The sequence below is a fragment of the Neomonachus schauinslandi genome, chromosome 15, assembly GCF_002201575.2.
Source record: "Neomonachus schauinslandi chromosome 15, ASM220157v2, whole genome shotgun sequence".
NCBI lineage: Eukaryota > Metazoa > Chordata > Mammalia > Carnivora > Phocidae > Neomonachus > Neomonachus schauinslandi.
Window position 1 is genome coordinate 5727428 of NC_058417.1, and position 18859 is coordinate 5746286.

The 18859-nt window shown below is 47.2% G+C and overlaps 1 protein-coding gene across 1 annotated transcript in view; it reads left to right on the forward strand.

Annotated features, from left to right (window-relative positions):
• Positions 1-18859, forward strand: part of DNAH9 (dynein axonemal heavy chain 9) — a 357089-nt gene that overhangs the window by 122410 nt on the left and 215820 nt on the right. The window contains 3 exon segments of the mRNA XM_021694498.1: positions 6333-6490; positions 9184-9322; positions 11074-11361. Of these exon segments, the coding sequence (XP_021550173.1) occupies positions 6333-6490; positions 9184-9322; positions 11074-11361 (585 nt within the window).

The window sequence follows — 18859 nt, forward strand, 5'->3', positions numbered from 1 at the left end:
GTGGTGGTGATGATGGTGTTGATGATGGTGATGGCCATGATGATGGTAGTGGTGATGATGGTGTTGATGATGGTGATGGCCATGATGATGATGGTGGTGGTGGTGGTAGTTATGATGATGATAGTGTGGAAATAGTGGTGATAAGATGAGGGTGATGGTGGTGGCCATGATGATGATGGTGACCATAATGATGGTGGTCATGATGATGATGGTGGTGTGGAAATAGCGGTAATGATGGTGGTGGTGGTGGTGACAGTGATGACTGTGACTATGATGATGATGGTGGTGGTGGTGATTACTATCATTATTACCTGAGGACTGCAGGCCAGTAGGAGGCCGGGAGACATGGGGCATGGAATGAGGGTCAACACCCTGGACTCACCAGCCTCTTCAACACCCTTCACTCCTTCTCAGCTGGCCCAACCTCAGACTGTCTTCCCAAACTTCATGTCCTAAATGATGAGGCAATATTCACCAGCCATTGTCCCTAGCAATTAATAGATAAACACGGTGAATTCACCTTATTTTGAAACTGCCCAACAGGATGTCCTAGTAGGTTCTCCAAGGGCAGTTCCTTTTTGCTTCTGGAATTAAATGAAATGAATTCAACCCAGAATTCCCCAATGCTTTCACACTCCAGTCTCAGAACACACCTGCAGGAGAGACATTCTCAAGAAAGTGGTCTGACAACAGCCTGGGCAGAATCTGAGCCCGTCCCATTTAAAATCCTATACCCGTCCAAGGAGAAAATTGCACTTAATTATTCCCGCAGCAATCCGGGCTGGCATATTGGTTCAGAAGCCACACCAGCTGTGACAGCTCTCTCCCATCCTTCCCTCCCCTTCTCTGTCCCCTCCTCTCGGCTCCTTGCCTGCCTGCACTCTTCTTCGCAGTAACTTCTCCAAAAGTCCGTGTGTTCCAGTGCTCTTGGAGGTGGGTATTTTCATGTCTCTGTCAGATTGGTCAAGCCAAATTGCATATACGACTGGGAAAAAGTGTGGCAATTGCAAGAGCAATTACTCTGCTATTTTAAAAAAGTATAAAATACTACTTCCTCTTTTCTTCCCCCAGAATTTTGCCAATACCATTGCAATCAGCTTGCTAGGCCTTGGGTCCAGAAATACATGTCAACAGGACACAGTCCAGCCCCCTCTCCCTCCAGCCCCCTGTCTCCCTCCATGCTCCCTGGCCAGGCATTTCTGCCATGTCCCTTCCTTCCCCATGGCACAAGTGTGCTGGGGCCAAGGCATGAAGCAGCGAGAAGCAGCAGATCAACTAGCAAGGTCTTGAGAGGTCACCACAGCAGTGTTCCAAGGACTCAGGGTGATGAAAACATGCTAGAGTCTCAGAAACAAGGGAGCTTCCCACGTAACACCCTTTATAGAGGAGCTTAAGGTATAAGGTGAAAACATGGAAATTTTTTTTTTAATGTACAAAGTGGTGAGTGGGTTGCACTTCCTGCAAACTCCAATCTGCTTTTGCAGAGAGAAGCATGAAGTGAGCCAGGCAGGATTTTAGTAACACATGGCATTTGGGGGCAAGGTCTGGACCCCAGAGTGGGCCACTTCCCTAGAATGGAAGGGGCAAGGTAGAGGGGCTCGGAGGAAAAAGCTGAGAGGATTCAGGCAGCTCTGAGCTAGCAGGTGACCTCCTTAACCCCTGTCACCTGCAGGAAAGATGGTATGACCGTTAGCCTTCATGAGTGTGTCTGATACAAGGCGCCAGCCTGGGTGGGAGGGTGCACGGGCAGAACCCTCCATGATCCCCACCAGCTTCCAGTCTTGGAAGGGAAAGACCTCATTCTTGTTTTGGTTTTTTTTTTTAATTTATTTTTTTATTATTGTTATGTTAATCCCCATACATTACATCATTAGTTTTTGATGTAGTGTTCCATGATTCATTGTTTGTGTGTGACACCCAGTGCTCCCTGCAGAACGTGCCCTTCTCAATACCCATCACCAGGCTAACCCATCCCCCCACCCCCTCCCCTCTAGAACCCTCAGTTTGTTTTGCAGAGTCCATCGTCTCTCATGGTTCGTCTCCCCCTCCGATTTCCCCCCCTTCATTCTTCCCCTCCTGCTATCTTCTTCTTTTTTTTTTTTTTAACATATAATGTATTATTGGTTTCAGAGGTACAGGTCTGTGATTCATCAGTCTTACACAATTCACAGTGCTCACCATAACACATACCGTCCCCAATGTCTATCACTCAGCCCCCCATCCCTCCCACCCCCCACCACTCCAGGAAGCCTCAGTTTGTTTCCTGAGATTAAGAATTCCTCATATCAGGGAGGTCATATGATACATGTCTTTCTCTGATTGACTTATTTCGCTCAGCATAACACCCTCCAGTTCCATCCACGTCGTTGCAAATGGCAAGATCTCATTCCTTTTGATGGCTGCATAATATTCCATTGTGTATGTATACCACATCTTCTTTATCCATTCATCTGGAAGGACTTAATTCTTAAGAGATCCCATCAGGCCCCCTCCCATGGTCGGACATGCACACAAGGCTTGTCCAGGATCCAGGACCAATCACCTGCAATCAGGACCAGCCCGCAATAGAGGTCAGACCTACGCATGCATCTAAAGCAGAAGGCAGAAAGCAAGCTCCAGGAGAGAGGGATGATGAAAGGCTGTGGAGGCTGGAAGAGAAAGTGAGCCCATCTGGTTGAGGGCCAGTGGAGGGTCCTGTAATTGGTAGGGGGCAGCTGGGTCCAATGGCAAGGACACTTCACTGGCCAGCAGCATCGGCTTCCCCTGGGAGCTTATTAGAAACGCAGACCCAGACCCACCACAGCCCGGCTGTGACACAGTCCGCATTTCCAAATGATCCCGAGGGATTCGTACACTAAATTTAGAGACCTGCTGCTTCTCCTCAGTCTCCTCGCCCCTGGCTGCAGAGACACGTCCTCCCCACGGCAGGTGGGGCAGAAGGAGTGGAGGACACAGGTGCGCCGAGGGGGAGGGACGAGTCTGCAGCTCTGATGGGGTCACTGTGCAGCAGTGGGGATGAGCAGAAATACCAGAATTAACTTGTATCTTCTTGCCTTCAATTTCCTTATTGGTAAAATATTCAATTTTGAGGATCATGGTTTTCCCAACTTTTGGCATTTTCGATGTCTTGAGTCTGATAATTCCAGAAATTTCCCCCCCCTACTTGGGACAACAAAAATGTCTCCAGCCATGGATGGAGATGTCCCCTGGGGAGGGCAGGTGCAAAATCACCCCCGGTCGAGAACACTGGTTTCTACGTAGCTATGTGTGTGTGTGTGTGTGTGTGTGTGTGTGTTTAATGAGTGGCAAATGAGCCTTTTCTTACCTCGTGGAAACACATGTCTCTAAGTTATGATTATTTTCGGAGCAAAACAAAATTCCCCTGAAAGGTGCATGTTTGATGAAGCAGCGTCCGTGGCTGGCATGGTGTCCTTCTGGTAAAAGGCGGTTTGGGGAAGCGGCTAATAAGAGCATGTGCTCTGGGACCAGATTGCCTGGTTGGTAACTCGGGTTGCCCGCGTACCAACTGTTAGAGAGCTGGCAAGTTTCTTTTTTTTTCTTGTAACTTTTTATTTTTAACTGATTTTAGACTTACAGAAGAGTTACAGAAATAGCGTCAGGTCCCCGCAAACCCCTTGCCTTACCTCCCTAAACTCAGCATCTCACATAACTTACAGAAATAGCGTCAGGTCCCCGCAAACCCCTCGCCTTGCCTCCCTAAACTCAGCATCTCACATAACTGTGGCACAGCTTTTTCACTGCCTTTGGCTCAGCTTCCCTATCTTTAAAATAAGGATCTGGGCGCCTGGGTGGCTCAGTTGGTTAAGCGACTGCCTTCGGCTCAGGTCATGATCCTGGAGTCCCTGGATCGAGTCCCGCATCGGGCTCCCTGCTCGGCAGGGAGTCTGCTTCTCCCTCTCCCACTCCCTGTTTGTGTTTCCTCTCTCGCTGTGTCTTTCTCTGTCAAATAAATAAATAAAATCTTTAAAAAAAAATAAAATAAGGATCTGCCCATCTCGTCCAGCTATTGAAGGGACTTAACGGGATTACTCACACGAAATACTCAAGAGAAGCGCCTGGTACATACCAAGTGCTCGGTAAATGTCAGTTCTTCTTTTGTTGTTATGCCCCATGGCTTTAAAATCTTTCAAAGCAATGAGTTTTTAGCAGAGAAATAGACCCCCGTGAGTGAGGAGTGTCCCTGGCCCTTTTGGTATCGGTTTACGCCTACCTGTGTTTGAGACTCCATCTGCCTGGGCTTGCGGTGTAACCCATACGATCCCAGCCCACCTGCTTTTCGCTCACTCCTCCCCGACATCCCGAAGGACCTCTGGACTTTATCGGGGCCTCCTGGACCCTGTCCACTGAATTGCAGAGGCTCGACCCGTGGACCTTGGTTGCTGCTGAGGGAATGAGGTGCCCAGCAGACGGTCTCCCATCCTGTCCTGCGTGAGCCCTGCTAACAGAGCCTGCTACTAGAACTGATGCTCCAGCTTTGAGTCTACTCTATGCTCTCCCTCAAGAGCCCCCCCACCCTGCAGAATTTTACATGAAAGGACAGATGTTACTAATCCTACAGTGCGTCATGAACTCTCACTGAACGAGCGTGAGGTTCCTGGGCCTCAGTGTTGCAGGACGGAAGGCGGAGTCACAGAGGGCAGCCGAAAGGGTCCTGGGCTCCAGCCTTCGCCCAAGGCTATCAGGGCAATCGGTAAATGGCAATTAAACTCACTTCCCCACCCCACACGTTGGTGAGTGTTTAGCGTATTTGATAGATGGGAGGACTGGGGCCACCGGAGAGAGCCCATTCTTTACCACCCACATAAGCAGCGGGGTGATGGGGAGGCAGGAGGCTGTGCAGGACTGTGCCGTGAGCCCCACGTGTGCGGGGCACTGAAGACCACCTGTCCCACAAGGGTATTGCCAATCTATACACAGGAGAGAAGTCTCAGTCTCAAACTGATTGCCATGAGCTCAAATGCTTTGGTCTTGAGAGCTTCACTTGGGGAAAGGAGCAGAATCCTAATTGTAGACCTGTCCCACGTTCCAGTGAATTCTGCCCAGCCTGGCACTGGAGAGAGCCTTGCTCCGTGGTAGGTGGTCTAGCTGCTTCATGTCTTTCTCTTTCACTTCCTGCTGTCGGTCTGTTCATCTGTCTGCCTCTCTCTCTCTTTCATAAATGCTCCAGCTCTGGCCGTGTCCTTCTCTCTTTGTGTCTGTCCTCTCTCTCCCAGACCTACACATGCACCTGCAGCCCAATCTCCCCAGAACCCTTGGCTATTCTAAACACCCTGACCATGGCCAATGTGACTGGAGCTCATTCAAAACCTCGCACTGGCCCCCACCGCTTTCAGGCTTTGCTTTCAGGAACCCCAAGAAGCTGGAGATAACTCGGAGATATTCTGGGGCCTGGCCGAACAAGTGTGCCCCTCTTGTCTGCCCTCCTTCTGTTGCTGATCATTTTTGCACACGCTTTTCCAAAGCGCCGCATGTGAAAATGGCGATTTCGTTTCTGTCTCTCCGCCCGCTGCTGTAGGGGTGATCTAGAATGACCAGGTCAAGCTTCAGCTTCAGTCCCTACATTTAAGAAAAAGGCTGATCTCTTTAGAAAGGCACTCCTAGCCCTCAGGGATGGGGTTCCAGCCTTGCTTTGCCATCTGCAGGGCACTCGATCCCTAAAGAGGTAAGCTGTGTTCACGCTGTCTGTTCTAGAGATGTAACCTGAGGAGCCAGGCTGAGGATCACGTTAACGATTTCCATGTCAGCTGCTGTTCTTAAGCATTTTCTGTATGCTAAGCTCCTTACAGGCTTGATTTCATTTAATCCTCGGAACAACCCCGGGGGGGTGGGTCCTGGTGTTCCCTCCATTATGCAGGGGCCAAGAGCCCAGGCTCCAGAATCCGCTTGCCCGGATTCAAGTCCAGAACACGACCACTTACTAGCTGTGCAAAGTCAGGCGAACTACCCCACTGCCTAGTGCTTCTGGTTCATTATAGAGAAAGGGGTTCAAAGGATCTTGGTGGAGAGAAAATGAATTAATACGTAAGAAGCCCTCGGAACAGTGCCCGGTGAGTGGCCCATGGGGCTAGACACCTGTTCGCTGTTCACTCCCAACCCCTTAGCTGCTGTGCCGTCAATACGGACGTGGGCGACCAGATTTCTTGTGGACAGGCAGCGTCAGTAGAGGGTCCAGGGTGCAGTCACTGCACCTGTCCTTCAACGAAAGGGGCCACAGAGCAGGTGTCCGCGCTGGGCGTAAGCACGCTTCCCAGGCTTAGCTACCACTCCACCCCCGGAACACGGTGCAGACCCTTTCCTTACTTGTTCACCAGGTCAAAAGCATTCAAGATGCAATCCGAGACAAGAAGCAGCGGTTCAACTTCCTTGGGGAGGAGATTAGCCTGGATCCTTCTGTGGGAATCTTCATCACCATGAACCCGGGCTACGCCGGCCGCACAGAACTTCCGGAGAACCTCAAGGCTCTCTTCAGGTGAGCGTCAGCCCTGCCCCGCGCAAGGGCCCAAGAGAGAAGCTGCTTCTACTTTTTTCCACTGAAAATGTATGGCATATATATCAGAAGAAGTTTGGAACACATAAAAAAGTAGAGTTTATGAAACCACCTTTCATACTATCACCGGTAAAATTATGTCTTGCTTAATTCTGTTCTCCTTTATATGGGGTATTTTAAAGTCCTACATTTGTGGTCGACAAGTTTCATATTGTTCTGGTTTTTTCCACTTCATACTCTATCATAAGTCATCTCTTCTATTAGATATTCTTAAGAAATCTAATTTCACGGCCACATTTTATCCTACCAAGCACATGGTCCACGGTGTAATTAAGTAGTCCCCCATATTTAAATATTAAGACGGTTTCTAATATTTAAAAGAAATGTACACATAATGCTGTAATGTGCATCTTTGTAAGTCCTTTTCTCTCTATGCGTGATTATTTTCTTTCGCTAACTTCCCAGCAGCGGAATCACGGAGTTAAGAGGGAGGCGCGTTTTTAAGGCTCTTGACACACACCAACAAATTGCTTTCTAAACAAGAGCAGTACTGAATCACACTCCTAGTAACGAGGCACGAGAACACCTCTTATATTTCACCTTGGGCCACCGGTGGACATTGCCATGCTTTTAAATCCTCTTTATTGTGTTAAGAAACCACAAACGCATTTTCTAGAAGGGGCTGCAGTCTCCGTTCTTTGTCTCAGGAAAGAGAAGTCAGCCCAACAACAAAAGATGCCTCACGGCTTCCGATTTTCTGCCTACTGGACCATTACCTAAGACAGAGAGGCCGTGGGAGCCGTGACACAGAGATCGGCTTCATCTGGGGACCCAGAGCCCCTGCTCTGTGGGGACGTGGAGCCCAGGAGACCGCTGAAGAGCTTCCCTGTGCACTCCGTCCCTCAGTCTGGTCCCCGTGAGCTCCAGCGGTGGCAGATCCCTATGTCATAGGTGGCGTAGGCATCCCGGCCCCGGCCCCAGGCCAGTGCCCACTGTAACCCAGAGCTTGTTGGTTACCCGAAGTCGTGGCTCTTTGTTTGCACAAAGTATTTCTTAAGTGAGCCTCGTGTTTACAAGCAATAACAGAGGTGGGTTATCACCCTGATCAGAACTACTCTTTACATCCCCCGCTCCGAATTTAAAGGGAACATTTATACCAGAAAATTGGATTGGGGGGGGGGGGAGAAAAATATATGTAAAAACAATAAATACAAGCATCTACTTTGATACTTCATTTTCACAAAAGCCCTATCTTTGAGGTGGGTACCACAAACCACAAGTATCCCCCTTGTACAGGGAGAAAACGGGGTCAGCAAATCGCCCAGGGGAGGAACCCCAGTTACTAGGAGCCCAAGTAGCAAGCCACAGAACTTGGGTTCGAACCCAAACAGTCAGACTCCAGAACACTTGCTCTCCCCGTCTAAATACTGTCATCCAGAGATAGTTAAAACCCTTTGGCGTCCTCCCTTCCAATATCCGGTGGGCAGAGCATTGCTTTTTTCCAACTTGGGATAAGAACCTACGTAAGTGAGGATCCTGCCTTTATTAACTATTTTCCTGTGCCACTAAATAGTTTTCCTCCCATAGCATTCTTTTCCACGGCCTTACTGAATTCTGTGGTATGGATGCATACTTAACCTTATTTCAGGCTGCAAAATAATTTTGAGGATCTAAGTGTTTGGTTGCGCCTTTGACTTTGAATACAATGTAAAATAATTTAAAGGAAAAATGTTCTTGAATGATACGTTTTTGAAAATTTTATATCGGTGTAGGGAAAATGCAGTTAAGGAAATGTGAACAACCTGAGGCTCCTGTTATATACTTAATAAATTAATTTTAAAAATAAGTAATTTTAAAATCAAATGTTTCTAGAGCGAGAGGGGGAGAAAAACCACAGCAAATCCTTACAGAGAGAAAACAGTTCCCCTCTGTATTCTCATGTATGACTTTTTAAAAAAGATTTTATTTATTTATTTTAGAGAACATGCGAGCAGGGGGAGGGGCAGGGGGAGAGGGAGAGAGAATCCCAAGCAGACTCCGTGCTGAGCGTGGAGCCTGATGCAGGGTTCCATCTCAGATGCTGAGATCGTGACCTGAACTGAAATCAAGAGTCAGTCACTTAACCAACTTGAGCCACTCAGGCGCCCCTCATATATGCATTTCGTGGCAAGATGGGGTTAATGGGCATTTACTTTAGACCTCAGCATTAGATATTTACATTTGTATGCATGTAAGCACAGAATAAGCCCCAAGTGTCTAGGTTTGGAGGAGAGATACGGTTTTGAAAATGGGGAATAGATTGTAGACCCCAGGAGAGACCCAATTCCTCAAACTTAGCCTGTAATCTGTTACAGAAGTAACTAATAAATTATGAATTACTAAAGCTTTACTAACCTGTGCTTGTGTAAGGTACCCTGGCCCCAAGTTACAAGATGAGCTGTAGCCCCAACTCTGCCCCTGCCTGCTGTCATCATCCATCACCTTGGACAAGAGTGTTCACGTCTTTTATCCTTGGTCGACTCACTGGGAGTCTTGGATGAAACTCTTGCTAAGGGCTAAGTGTTTATACTCACAGATCCCTCTGCCTGTGATCTCAGCCAATGTCGCTCGTCTTCCAAGCCCCACTTCAACTGTGGCTGGGAAACCATCTTGGCCCTCTGTCTCCCTGTTCACAGGCCTTGTGCAATGGTGGTTCCAGACTTTGAGCTGATCTGCGAGATCATGCTGGTGGCAGAAGGATTCGTTGAAGCGCGGTCGTTAGCCCGAAAGTTCATCACCCTTTACCAGTTGTGCAAAGAGCTGCTGTCTAAACAGGTACTCTCCCTAGTTTGGCTGGACCACCAGCCCCATGTGATTGCCCAGCTCTGGGCCAATGTAGTAGAGCATTCTCACAGAGAATCAGTGTGTCCGTAGGAATAGCAAAAGCTCTGACCACTTCTACAACAAAGATTCATGTTCATTTTTCTTAGCCTAGCATTAAAAAAAAAAAAAACCTCATTTGGCCCCCAAACTTTTTTTTCTTTTCTTTTTTTTAAGATTTTATTTATTTATTTGACACACACAGAGAGCACAAGTAGGCAGAGAGGCAGGCAGAGGGAGAGGGAGAAGCAGGCTCTCCGCTGAGCAGGGAGCCCAAATTGGGGCTCAATCCCAGGACTCTGGGATCATGACCTGAGCCAAAAGCAGCCGCTTAACTGACTGAGCCACGCAGGCGCCCCCAAACTTTTTTTTCATAGACTACTTAGCAACACCTCATAGATCCAGTGTCCCATGAGAAACACCTCTGTGGCCAACAAAATTCCCTTGAAGGGAATTGTCTCTACCTGAAGGGCCACGGGATGGGGAAAGGGTTGGGAAGAGATAGTTAGGCATTCTAAGGAGTCCCACAGATGTCATTGTTGCTTGTCCTTAAATGTGGCTTCTGCCTGGGGCAGGTCCCCACACAGGAACAAGAACCTCCAAGGTTCATGCCTTGGGTAGAGAATTTCTTGGTGGCAGGGACAGCCAGTCAGGCTTCCTTGGGCTGTTCCCACTGAGTTTCTCCTCCCTCCAGGCCTCTCTTACTTACTTCTCTCTTACTAGAACTATCTTTGCTGCCACGGCATGGACGCATTCAGCCCCGTGAAATCTGTCCCAGGTGGATTTCCTTAAAAACCTCTTCTGTTTCTCCATGCTTTCCTGGGCCCCTTGCTCACTGCATCAGCTGCCGGGTCCCCACCACCACTGATTTGCAGGCCAGCAGCTGACAGCCACAAATCCACCCCGAACCTCTCTTTTGAGCTCTAAACCTGTATATTCAGCGGTCTATACCTCAGCTCTCCTGAGTGTGAGAAAACTCCTCTCGCTCAGCATCGAAAGCCGATCTTCCTGCCGGTCCCCAACCCAACCTACTTCTCTTGCATTCCGTGCTTCAAAACGCAAAACCCTCACTCACTCACTGGCTAATTCTGGAATGCTGGGAGTCATCCTTGGCGTTTTTCTTTTCCAGGCATTTTTCTTTTCTATCTAATCGTGGATGAATGGTTGTGCATTCCACCCTCTGGATCTCTCTCAAATCCATCTCATTTTCTTCCTACCACTTTATATCCAAGCACCCCTGCCTCTTGATTTAAGCTCTTGCCGCTGCCTTTCTATGAGTTGCTACTGGTAATTTTTCTTCACTGCTCTTCTCAGAGCGTTTGAAGGCCTCCCTGGTGTAGAGCATGTGAGCTTAGCCTCGACCATCTCTAAGAGCTAACGCGGCTTCCTCCTGGATGCCCTTCCGCTCTCGGAACATGCAAGGAGTAGCCAGATAGGTCGGGAGGTGGTTCTTTTTGCTTTCCCTGGCCCCCAACCCTCTGTATGCTCTGGGTCTGCTTCGTTGTCATCACAGCTAGAAAAGTAGCATTAGCCAGACCGGGAGCTTGGGATCTGTGACCACCACAGCATTCCGTGTCGTTGGTCCCTTCCTGAGCTTCCGCCTTGGCCTCAGAAGTGACCTGCCTATAATTTTATGGATACTGGCAAGGGCATAGGGTGTTCTGCATCCCAGCGGGCCCTGCCTGACCTGTGCCTCCTTCCCTCAGGATCACTATGACTGGGGCCTGCGGGCCATCAAGTCTGTGCTGGTGGTGGCCGGATCCCTGAAGCGAGGGGACCCTGACCGCCCCGAGGACCAAGTCCTGATGCGCTCCTTGCGAGATTTCAACATCCCCAAGATCGTGACCGACGACATACCAGTGTTCATGGGCCTGATCGGGGACCTCTTTCCTGCCCTGGATGTCCCCCGGAGAAGAGATCTCAACTTCGAAGCGTTGGTTCGGAAGGCAGTAGTGGATCTGAAGCTCCAGGCTGAGGACAACTTTGTGCTCAAGGTACACTGGGGTTTCCCTCCTGAGATCTTTTTTTTTTTTGGTCTCTTACTGCTTTTCTTGGATGATGGGTCATCCTTAATCCAAAGGGTGGCTTTAGATGTACAAATAGGTATCTACCTAGGAATAATTCATTTCAAGAGCTCTTTACTGGGGCGCCCACGCTGTGGAATGTGTGGTGGGGAACGCAAGGGAGAGATGGCACCCCTACCATCAGAAAGCTCGCAATCCAGCAGAGGACTAAGCCCCAGCCCGTTCTGCTCTCGCACATGTTCTTTTCCTGTGAATTACTTCAGACCGGATTAGAGAGGACCTGATAGTAGTAGAATATGGGAGCCGTGTTTGTTCTTAGGCAAGTTTCTGAGCTTGTAAGCATTTTGAAGTGATCAAGGACAAGCTTTCTCACAATTAAAATAACTTGAGGGTGGTAGGCAGACTAACGCCGCCCCCCCTCCCCTCACCCCAAGATGTCCGCATCCCCACCCGCAGAATCTATGTTATGTGACATGGCAATGGGAGATTAGGGTCGCTGATAGAATTAAGGTTGCTAATCAGCTGACCTTGAGATGGGGAGATGGTCACCTGGGCAGCCCTATATAATCACAATGGTCTTTATAAGTAGGAAAAACCTCCACCAGCCTTCGCTGGTGTTGAAGGTGGAGAAAGGGACCAGTGCCAGGGAACACAGGCAGCCTCTAGACTCGAGAAAAGGCAAGAAAACAGACTCTCTCATAGAGCTTCCAGAAGGGACTGGCCCTGTCAGTACCTTGATTTCAGACTTCCGAGCACCTAAACGGTAAGAGAATGGCTCTGTGTTGTTTCAGGCCACCACATCAGCAGTCATTTTTTAGAGCAGCTACAGAAAATGAAGATGTTTAGCAGTAGGTATAGACTTTCAGGAAAAACCTTGAAACTTCAGGGAAAGTATGACAGGTTCCATGGCCTTGGGAGCCATGATGGTTTCTACTGCTTTCTGGGGAGGCTCAGGGTAGGCGAAGACATTTCTGCTTGCATTAAAACAGTGGGTGCATGAAGAAGGCTCCGTCTAGAACAGATCTTTAACCGGGATTAAAATGGTCTTGATTAGAAGTGAGTATAGCCATGGCCTACCTCTTGGAAAAGGAAGCACTGGTCCCCCGATTGGGGCACCTGGCTGGCTCAGTCAGGGGAGTGTGCGATTCTTTGATCTCAGGGATATAAGTTCGAGCCCCACATTGGGCATTGAGATGACTTTTTAAAAATTTTATAAAAAATAAAATAGGGGTGCCCGGGTGGCTCAGTTGGAGGGGCATGTGACTCTTGATCTTGAGATTGCGAATTTGAGCCTCATGTTGGGTGTAGAGATGACTAAAAAAGTAAATAAACTTAGGAAGGAAGGTTGGTTGGAAAAGCAAGCTACAAAGAATTGGCCAACATGAGGCCAGGTGCAAACGCTCTCGTGATTTAACTGTGCTAGCTAGAGTTTTTATTGGGATTAGGATGCATTATCAAATATCTCAGGCTTTGCATACAAAGTTCTGTACTTTCTGAGTGGTCTGCCCTCATCCCATTTTCCGGAAGTCCGTTATTTTTACGGAGCAACTTTGCAGATGCTAACGTTCCAGAATGCGTAAATCTTGCCACAGTATAAGTGCGTTCATATGAGTAACCATACCTTGGAGCATGATGTGACAAGTGCCACAAAAGACGATCCTGGGGTACAGGAACATGGATAGATTTTTTTTTCCTGTGCAGTAATACCTTTGGGAACCCCATGAACACCACCGTAGAGTTCACGAGTGCCTTTATATGACGTATCCCACCTGACCTCCCACAACCCCTGAGGCCAACGGAGCAGTTGAGGCACTTTACAGACAAGGACACTGGGCTGCCATTACTTCTCCAGGATACCCCGCTGAGGGTTTCATGAGAGAGAATGTGCTCTGCCTTGAGGAGGTTACCGGCTTGGGGGGTTGGGGAGGGGGGCATGTTCCTTCTACGCCACACCAGGAGGCATTTCAAGCACGTAATACCGTTGGTAGAGATTAAACCCTGGACCTATGTAAATAGAATTGGTGTCTGCCTCCATCTCTCCATCTCTGAGCTTCCATTTCACCAAAGAAAACAAAACATGACCTGGTCCTTCCCAGCTGTAGTTGGTTTTGCCTGTCCACCGTCCCCACACGCAACCTCCCTCTTCCCAAGTGCAGTGGATAGACTTTGTCAAGGTAGAGATGGGCCTGAGGGCCTTCCTGGTGGAGGCAAAGGGCTGGTGGAGGGATGGGTGGAGAAGCACTGAGATCGTACACCCAGCAACAGGAAACAGAAAGGCATGGGGACAGAGAGTGAGCAGTAGGACTTGAAGGGTAAGACCATGATATAAGAGGCCTTGAATGCCAGACAGAGCGAGGGCTTTCCTCTTAAGGGCTCTGATCCTAAGAGGTGCCCCTTTCCTGGAGGGGAGTTAGATCTGACGAGGCTCCTGATACACAGGGAACGGGGGCTGATGTCTTGTGACCAGAACAGTCCACGGACACTCTGGGAGTCTGCTGAGGCAACATGACCCGACCTCCCCATTTTCTGCATTTTTGCCTACTCAGAATCTTACTTTTCCTATTTATTGGTCGGTTGGCCCACATTCTGTGTCCTTCTTTCTCTCTCCTCCTTCTTCATGATTGCTTTCTACCCTACTGATAAGACAGATGCTCTCCATTAAAGACTCTTGGTACAGTTGGCATTTTCTACCCACTTCTTGTTCGTGCTGTCCACCTGACCACCCTCAAAAGTCCGTTCATCAAAAATGCCTAGCGAGGCTCTGCTTTGAGATGGTGTCCTGAGATCCCTAACAGTGATCATATAATTTTGTTTTTTTGAGACAGAGGACTTAGAAGTGTAGAACCTAGAAGGGGATAGTTCGATCAGTTCCTGGAAAGAGGATGTAAGCAGGTTGACAGATCCCGCAGGGCAGGAGGGCTGCAGGCCAGAATCCACTTAGAAGGGCTGTAGGAGAGGAGGGCTCTGGACAGCCCGTCTGCCCAGCCAAACCCTGGGGAGGCCCCAGGCTTGGAGTTGCTAGCGAAGGAGGACAGGAGCAAGAAAGAGAATTGGAAACAGCCGAGGGGGGATCATGAAGTCAGTCTACCTTGTAATTTTTCCATCTGGCTCCTTACACTCTTCTCCCAGCTCCCCCTTCTAGTCTCAAATTCCCAAGAAGGGAGACCACATACAGCCAGGCATTTAATCCGCAGCCAGAAAGAAAAGTCTAAGGCAACCTAATAAGCTCTTTGCGGGGAAACTCTACCTGCCCTTGGCATATTGGTGCCTCCGTGTATGGCCAGTCTGTTCTCTCTGGGGCCCCTCAGCCTGGAGGCCAGTCGCCTGCTGACTTACCCACAAGTGAAAGGACAAAGGCTGAGGTCTAACCACCGGCACGAGCTCTCATTCTGAGAAGGCATCCCTGAGCATATCCACCCATCCTTGCCTTCTAGAAAACACAGTGCAGCTCTTCATCTACCCTTGAGGCTCACCAGATCCTGGAGAAAGCCAACCCCGCAAGAGACAAAGGCAGACTGACAACCCCCCCCCCCCCACACACAAACCCACGCATTCACACACGGCAGCTGACGCCAGTGTGAATAAGGAAGAGAGCGTTTTGAAGGTTCTAATTAGTATCCTTTAAGAAAATTAAGAAAGCGATGCCCATAAAAAGGGAATGAGATGCTATAAAAGAAATAAAAAGAACTATCAGAGAATTGTAAAGAGCTCTTTGAAATGTAGAAATGTAGAATTGTGTCACTGATAATTCAGTGAAATGATTGGAAGGTAAAGTCAAGGAACTCTCCCAGAACAAAATTATGTATGTATGTATGTGTATAATTTAAAAAATGTATATTTTATATATATTTGTTTTTATTCAATGTGTATTATTTGTTTTTTTTAAAGATTTTATTTATTAGAGAGAGAGTGAGAGAGAGCATGAGAAGGGAGAGGGTCAGAGGGAGAAGCAGACTCCCCACTGAGCGGGGAACCCGATGTGGGACTAGATCCTGGGACTCCAGGATCATGACCTGAGCTGAAGGCAGTCACTTAACCAACTGAGCCACCCAGGCGCCCTGTATATTATTTGTTTTATGAGGATAGGGATACTTACGTCTATATGTAGATATAAAATGTGTATATAACAAAATATATATGATACACAAAAAGAAAGTGCAAGAGTCAAGATGACATGGAGAGGATCTCTGTGCAACATGTTGCCAATGAGAATTTTAGAAAGAACTTTCTAGAGAAACATGAGATCGGAGGGGCTCAGTCAGTACTGAACAGAGTGGATTCGAATCAACTTTTACAAAGACACATCATAATGGAATTTCAGAAGTCAGGGGTCAAGAGCAGATGGTAAGTTTCCTGGTTGCGTGATGGGCTAGGGAGATAGGCACAGGGGACCCAAGGTAGAAGTGAGGTTCAGGACAACATGGGAGCCTCTCATCAGCAATACTGGGTACTAGAAGACCAGGAGACCATTCCTTCAGCGTTCTGATGGAAAAGGTTTCAAAACCAATTGTGTACCAACCAAGTTGTCATTCAAGGTATTATCAAAGAGTCCTAAATTTTATTTCTTATGTACCCCCTTTTTAGTGTTTTATTTATTTTAGGTTTTTTGGCTTTTTTGGTGTTTTATTTGAATTCCAGTTGACATACAGTGTAATATTCATTTCAGGTATACAATATTGTGATTCAGCACTTCCATATATCACCCGGTGCTCATCACAAGTGCGCTCCTTAATCCCCATCACCCACGTCACCCACCCCCCACCCACCTCCCCTCTGGTGACCATCAGTGTGTTGTCTATAGCTAAGAGTCTGTTTCTTGGTTTATTTCTCTTTTTTTCACCTTTGCTCATTTGTTTTGCTTGTTAAATTCCACATATGAGTGAAATCATATGGTATTTGTCTATCTCTGACTTATTTCACTTAGCATTGTGCTCTCTAGCTCCATCCTTGTCGTTGCAAATGGCAAGATTTCATTCTTTTTATGGCTGAGTAATATTCCATTGTATCTATAAACCACTTCTTTTTCATTCATCTATCAATGGACACTTGGGCTGCTTCCATAATTTGGCTATTGTAAATAATGCTGCAATAAACATCAGGGTTATGCACCCTTTTGAGTAAGTTACTTGAGGACATACTATGGAAAAATGAGGAAGAAAAAAAAAAATGCGATTTGAAAAAAAAAAAAAACAAAAAAAAAAAAAAAAAAAAGTCCTAGCATTTTAGCTGTCAGCAGACCTAGAAAGAAGTTAATCCAAATTAGGGCAGGAAGTCCACGGTCTCCAACAAAAAGACCTCAAAAATGGATACATTCAAAGCAAGAATAGATCAACAAGATGAAAGTTCTTTTGTGTTTTATTAAACTTCTCAGTCATGGAGCCTGAGGCATATGTCTTTTCTTTTAACAACGAAAAAGGAATGCAATTAACACCAAGAGAAAAAAGTCATGGTCCAAATATTTTTTTAAGTAAACATAACCTGGTATTGATCAACATATGGAGTGTTAAGAAAAGAGTATCCATTTGACCTTGGGTTGATGCTGAGAACATCCTCTGTCAAGTCATGACACTAGGCCCATAGAGAACGCAATGTAAACCAGGCAGCAACTTTCTTCTGTAGTGAAAAATCTCTCTAGCTGTAAGAACGTAAGCCACGATCAGTCTTCAACCCTTAACGATCACAGAAAATAGAGAAGGTCTAAATACAAGGCCAGAACAGGATATAAATATTATCAAACATAGCAATATAAAAGTATAACATGCCTGGAAGAAGACAGGAGAAAGAAAGATAAAGGGAAGGATGGGGATACTTACATATTTACCTTGCAAAAGATACTGTCAAAAGTTGATGGATTCATGGGCGCCTGGGTGGCTCAGTTGGTTAAGTGACTGCCTTCGGCTCAGGTCATGATCCTGGAGTCCCGGGATCGAGTCCCGCATCGGGCTCCCTGCTCGGCGGGGAGTCTGCTTCTCCCTCTGACCTTCCCCCCTCTCATGTGCTCTCTCTCAAATAAATAAATAAAATCTTTAAAAAAAAAAAAAAAAAAAAAAGTTGATGGATTCATAATCAGCAGAGAATAGAAATAACTCATTCATCAGTTGACAAATGGATAAACAACTTGTGATCTTACCTACACAATGGACTTTTATTCAGCTATAAGGAGGACCAATGTACAGATACATGCTACAGTGCAGATGAGCCTTGAAACAGTATGAGTGAAAGAGACAATTCACAAAATGCCACATACTTTTATAGATCTATTTATATGAAATGTCCAGAAGAGTCTAATTTAATAGAGGCATTGAACAGGGCTGAGGTAGGAGTCGGGGGATGGGGAGTGACTACTCATGGTATGGTTTTTCCTTCTGGAGTTGAAGAAAATGTTTTAATAGTGGTAATGATTGGATGGTCCTGTGAATAGGCTCAAAACCATTGGATCGGACACTTTTCAAAAGGTGACTTTTATGGTACTTGAATTCTATCTCAATAATGCTATTGAAATGAATGAAAAGAAGGTGGTGGAACTAGAAAGTGATTTTAAGGCTTTCGGGATCAGGGAAGGAGTCAGTAGTTGTTCATGGGGAAAAAAAATCTAAGAATACAACGAAGTCTCTGTTCAATAACAAGAGCACTGCCTCCATTTCCCTCCCAACCCCCTCCATTTTTTTAAATGCAATGCCCTCAGGTTAGTTTCATGCTAAAAATCCTCCAGTGCTTCCTTCCTGTTGTACTTAGAATAAAATTCCAAGTACCAGTTCCTACGTAGCTAACCGCCCCCCCACCCCCCCCCTACCTCCCTCCTCTCATCTTATACTCGCTCCCCCCCCCCCCCCTTTCTTTGTTTTCTTTTTGACCCCTCCAGCTTTCAGCCAGAACCTGAGGGTTTTTTTTTTTTTTTTAGATTTTATTTGTTCACTTGAGAGAGAGAGAAAGCATGAGCAGAGGGGAGAGGCAGAGGGAGAGGGAGAAGCAGACTCCCCACTGAGCAGGGAGCCTGATGCGGGACTCGATTCCTGGACCCTGAGATCATGACCTGAGTGAGCCACCCAGGCACCCCAGAACCTGATGATTTTGTACTCACTATTACTCCACCTGGCGTGTCTCCCGTGGATCTTCATGTGGCTGACTCTTTTTCATTCATATATTAGCTTAGATATCAGCTCCCCACAGACCCTTCCTGACGCGTCCCTCATCCTTATCTGGGAAGACCCTTCGTTAAGTTCCTGAAGGACAAAAACAAGAGCCAGGATTGAGAATCTGCTTGGGGTGCTCTTGGGCTCTGAACCAGAGGACCTTCAATAGCTTCAGACAAAGAAGAGGAAACTATTGATGCTGTGGAAAACACAACCCAGTATCTCAGTTATCCTGCCACAGTGGAAACAAGTCATCTCATTCCCCAAACAGAAATTCATCTGCTTCCGTTATACTGAGCCTAGCAGTAATGCTCTCCTCCTGATCCCCAGGTTGT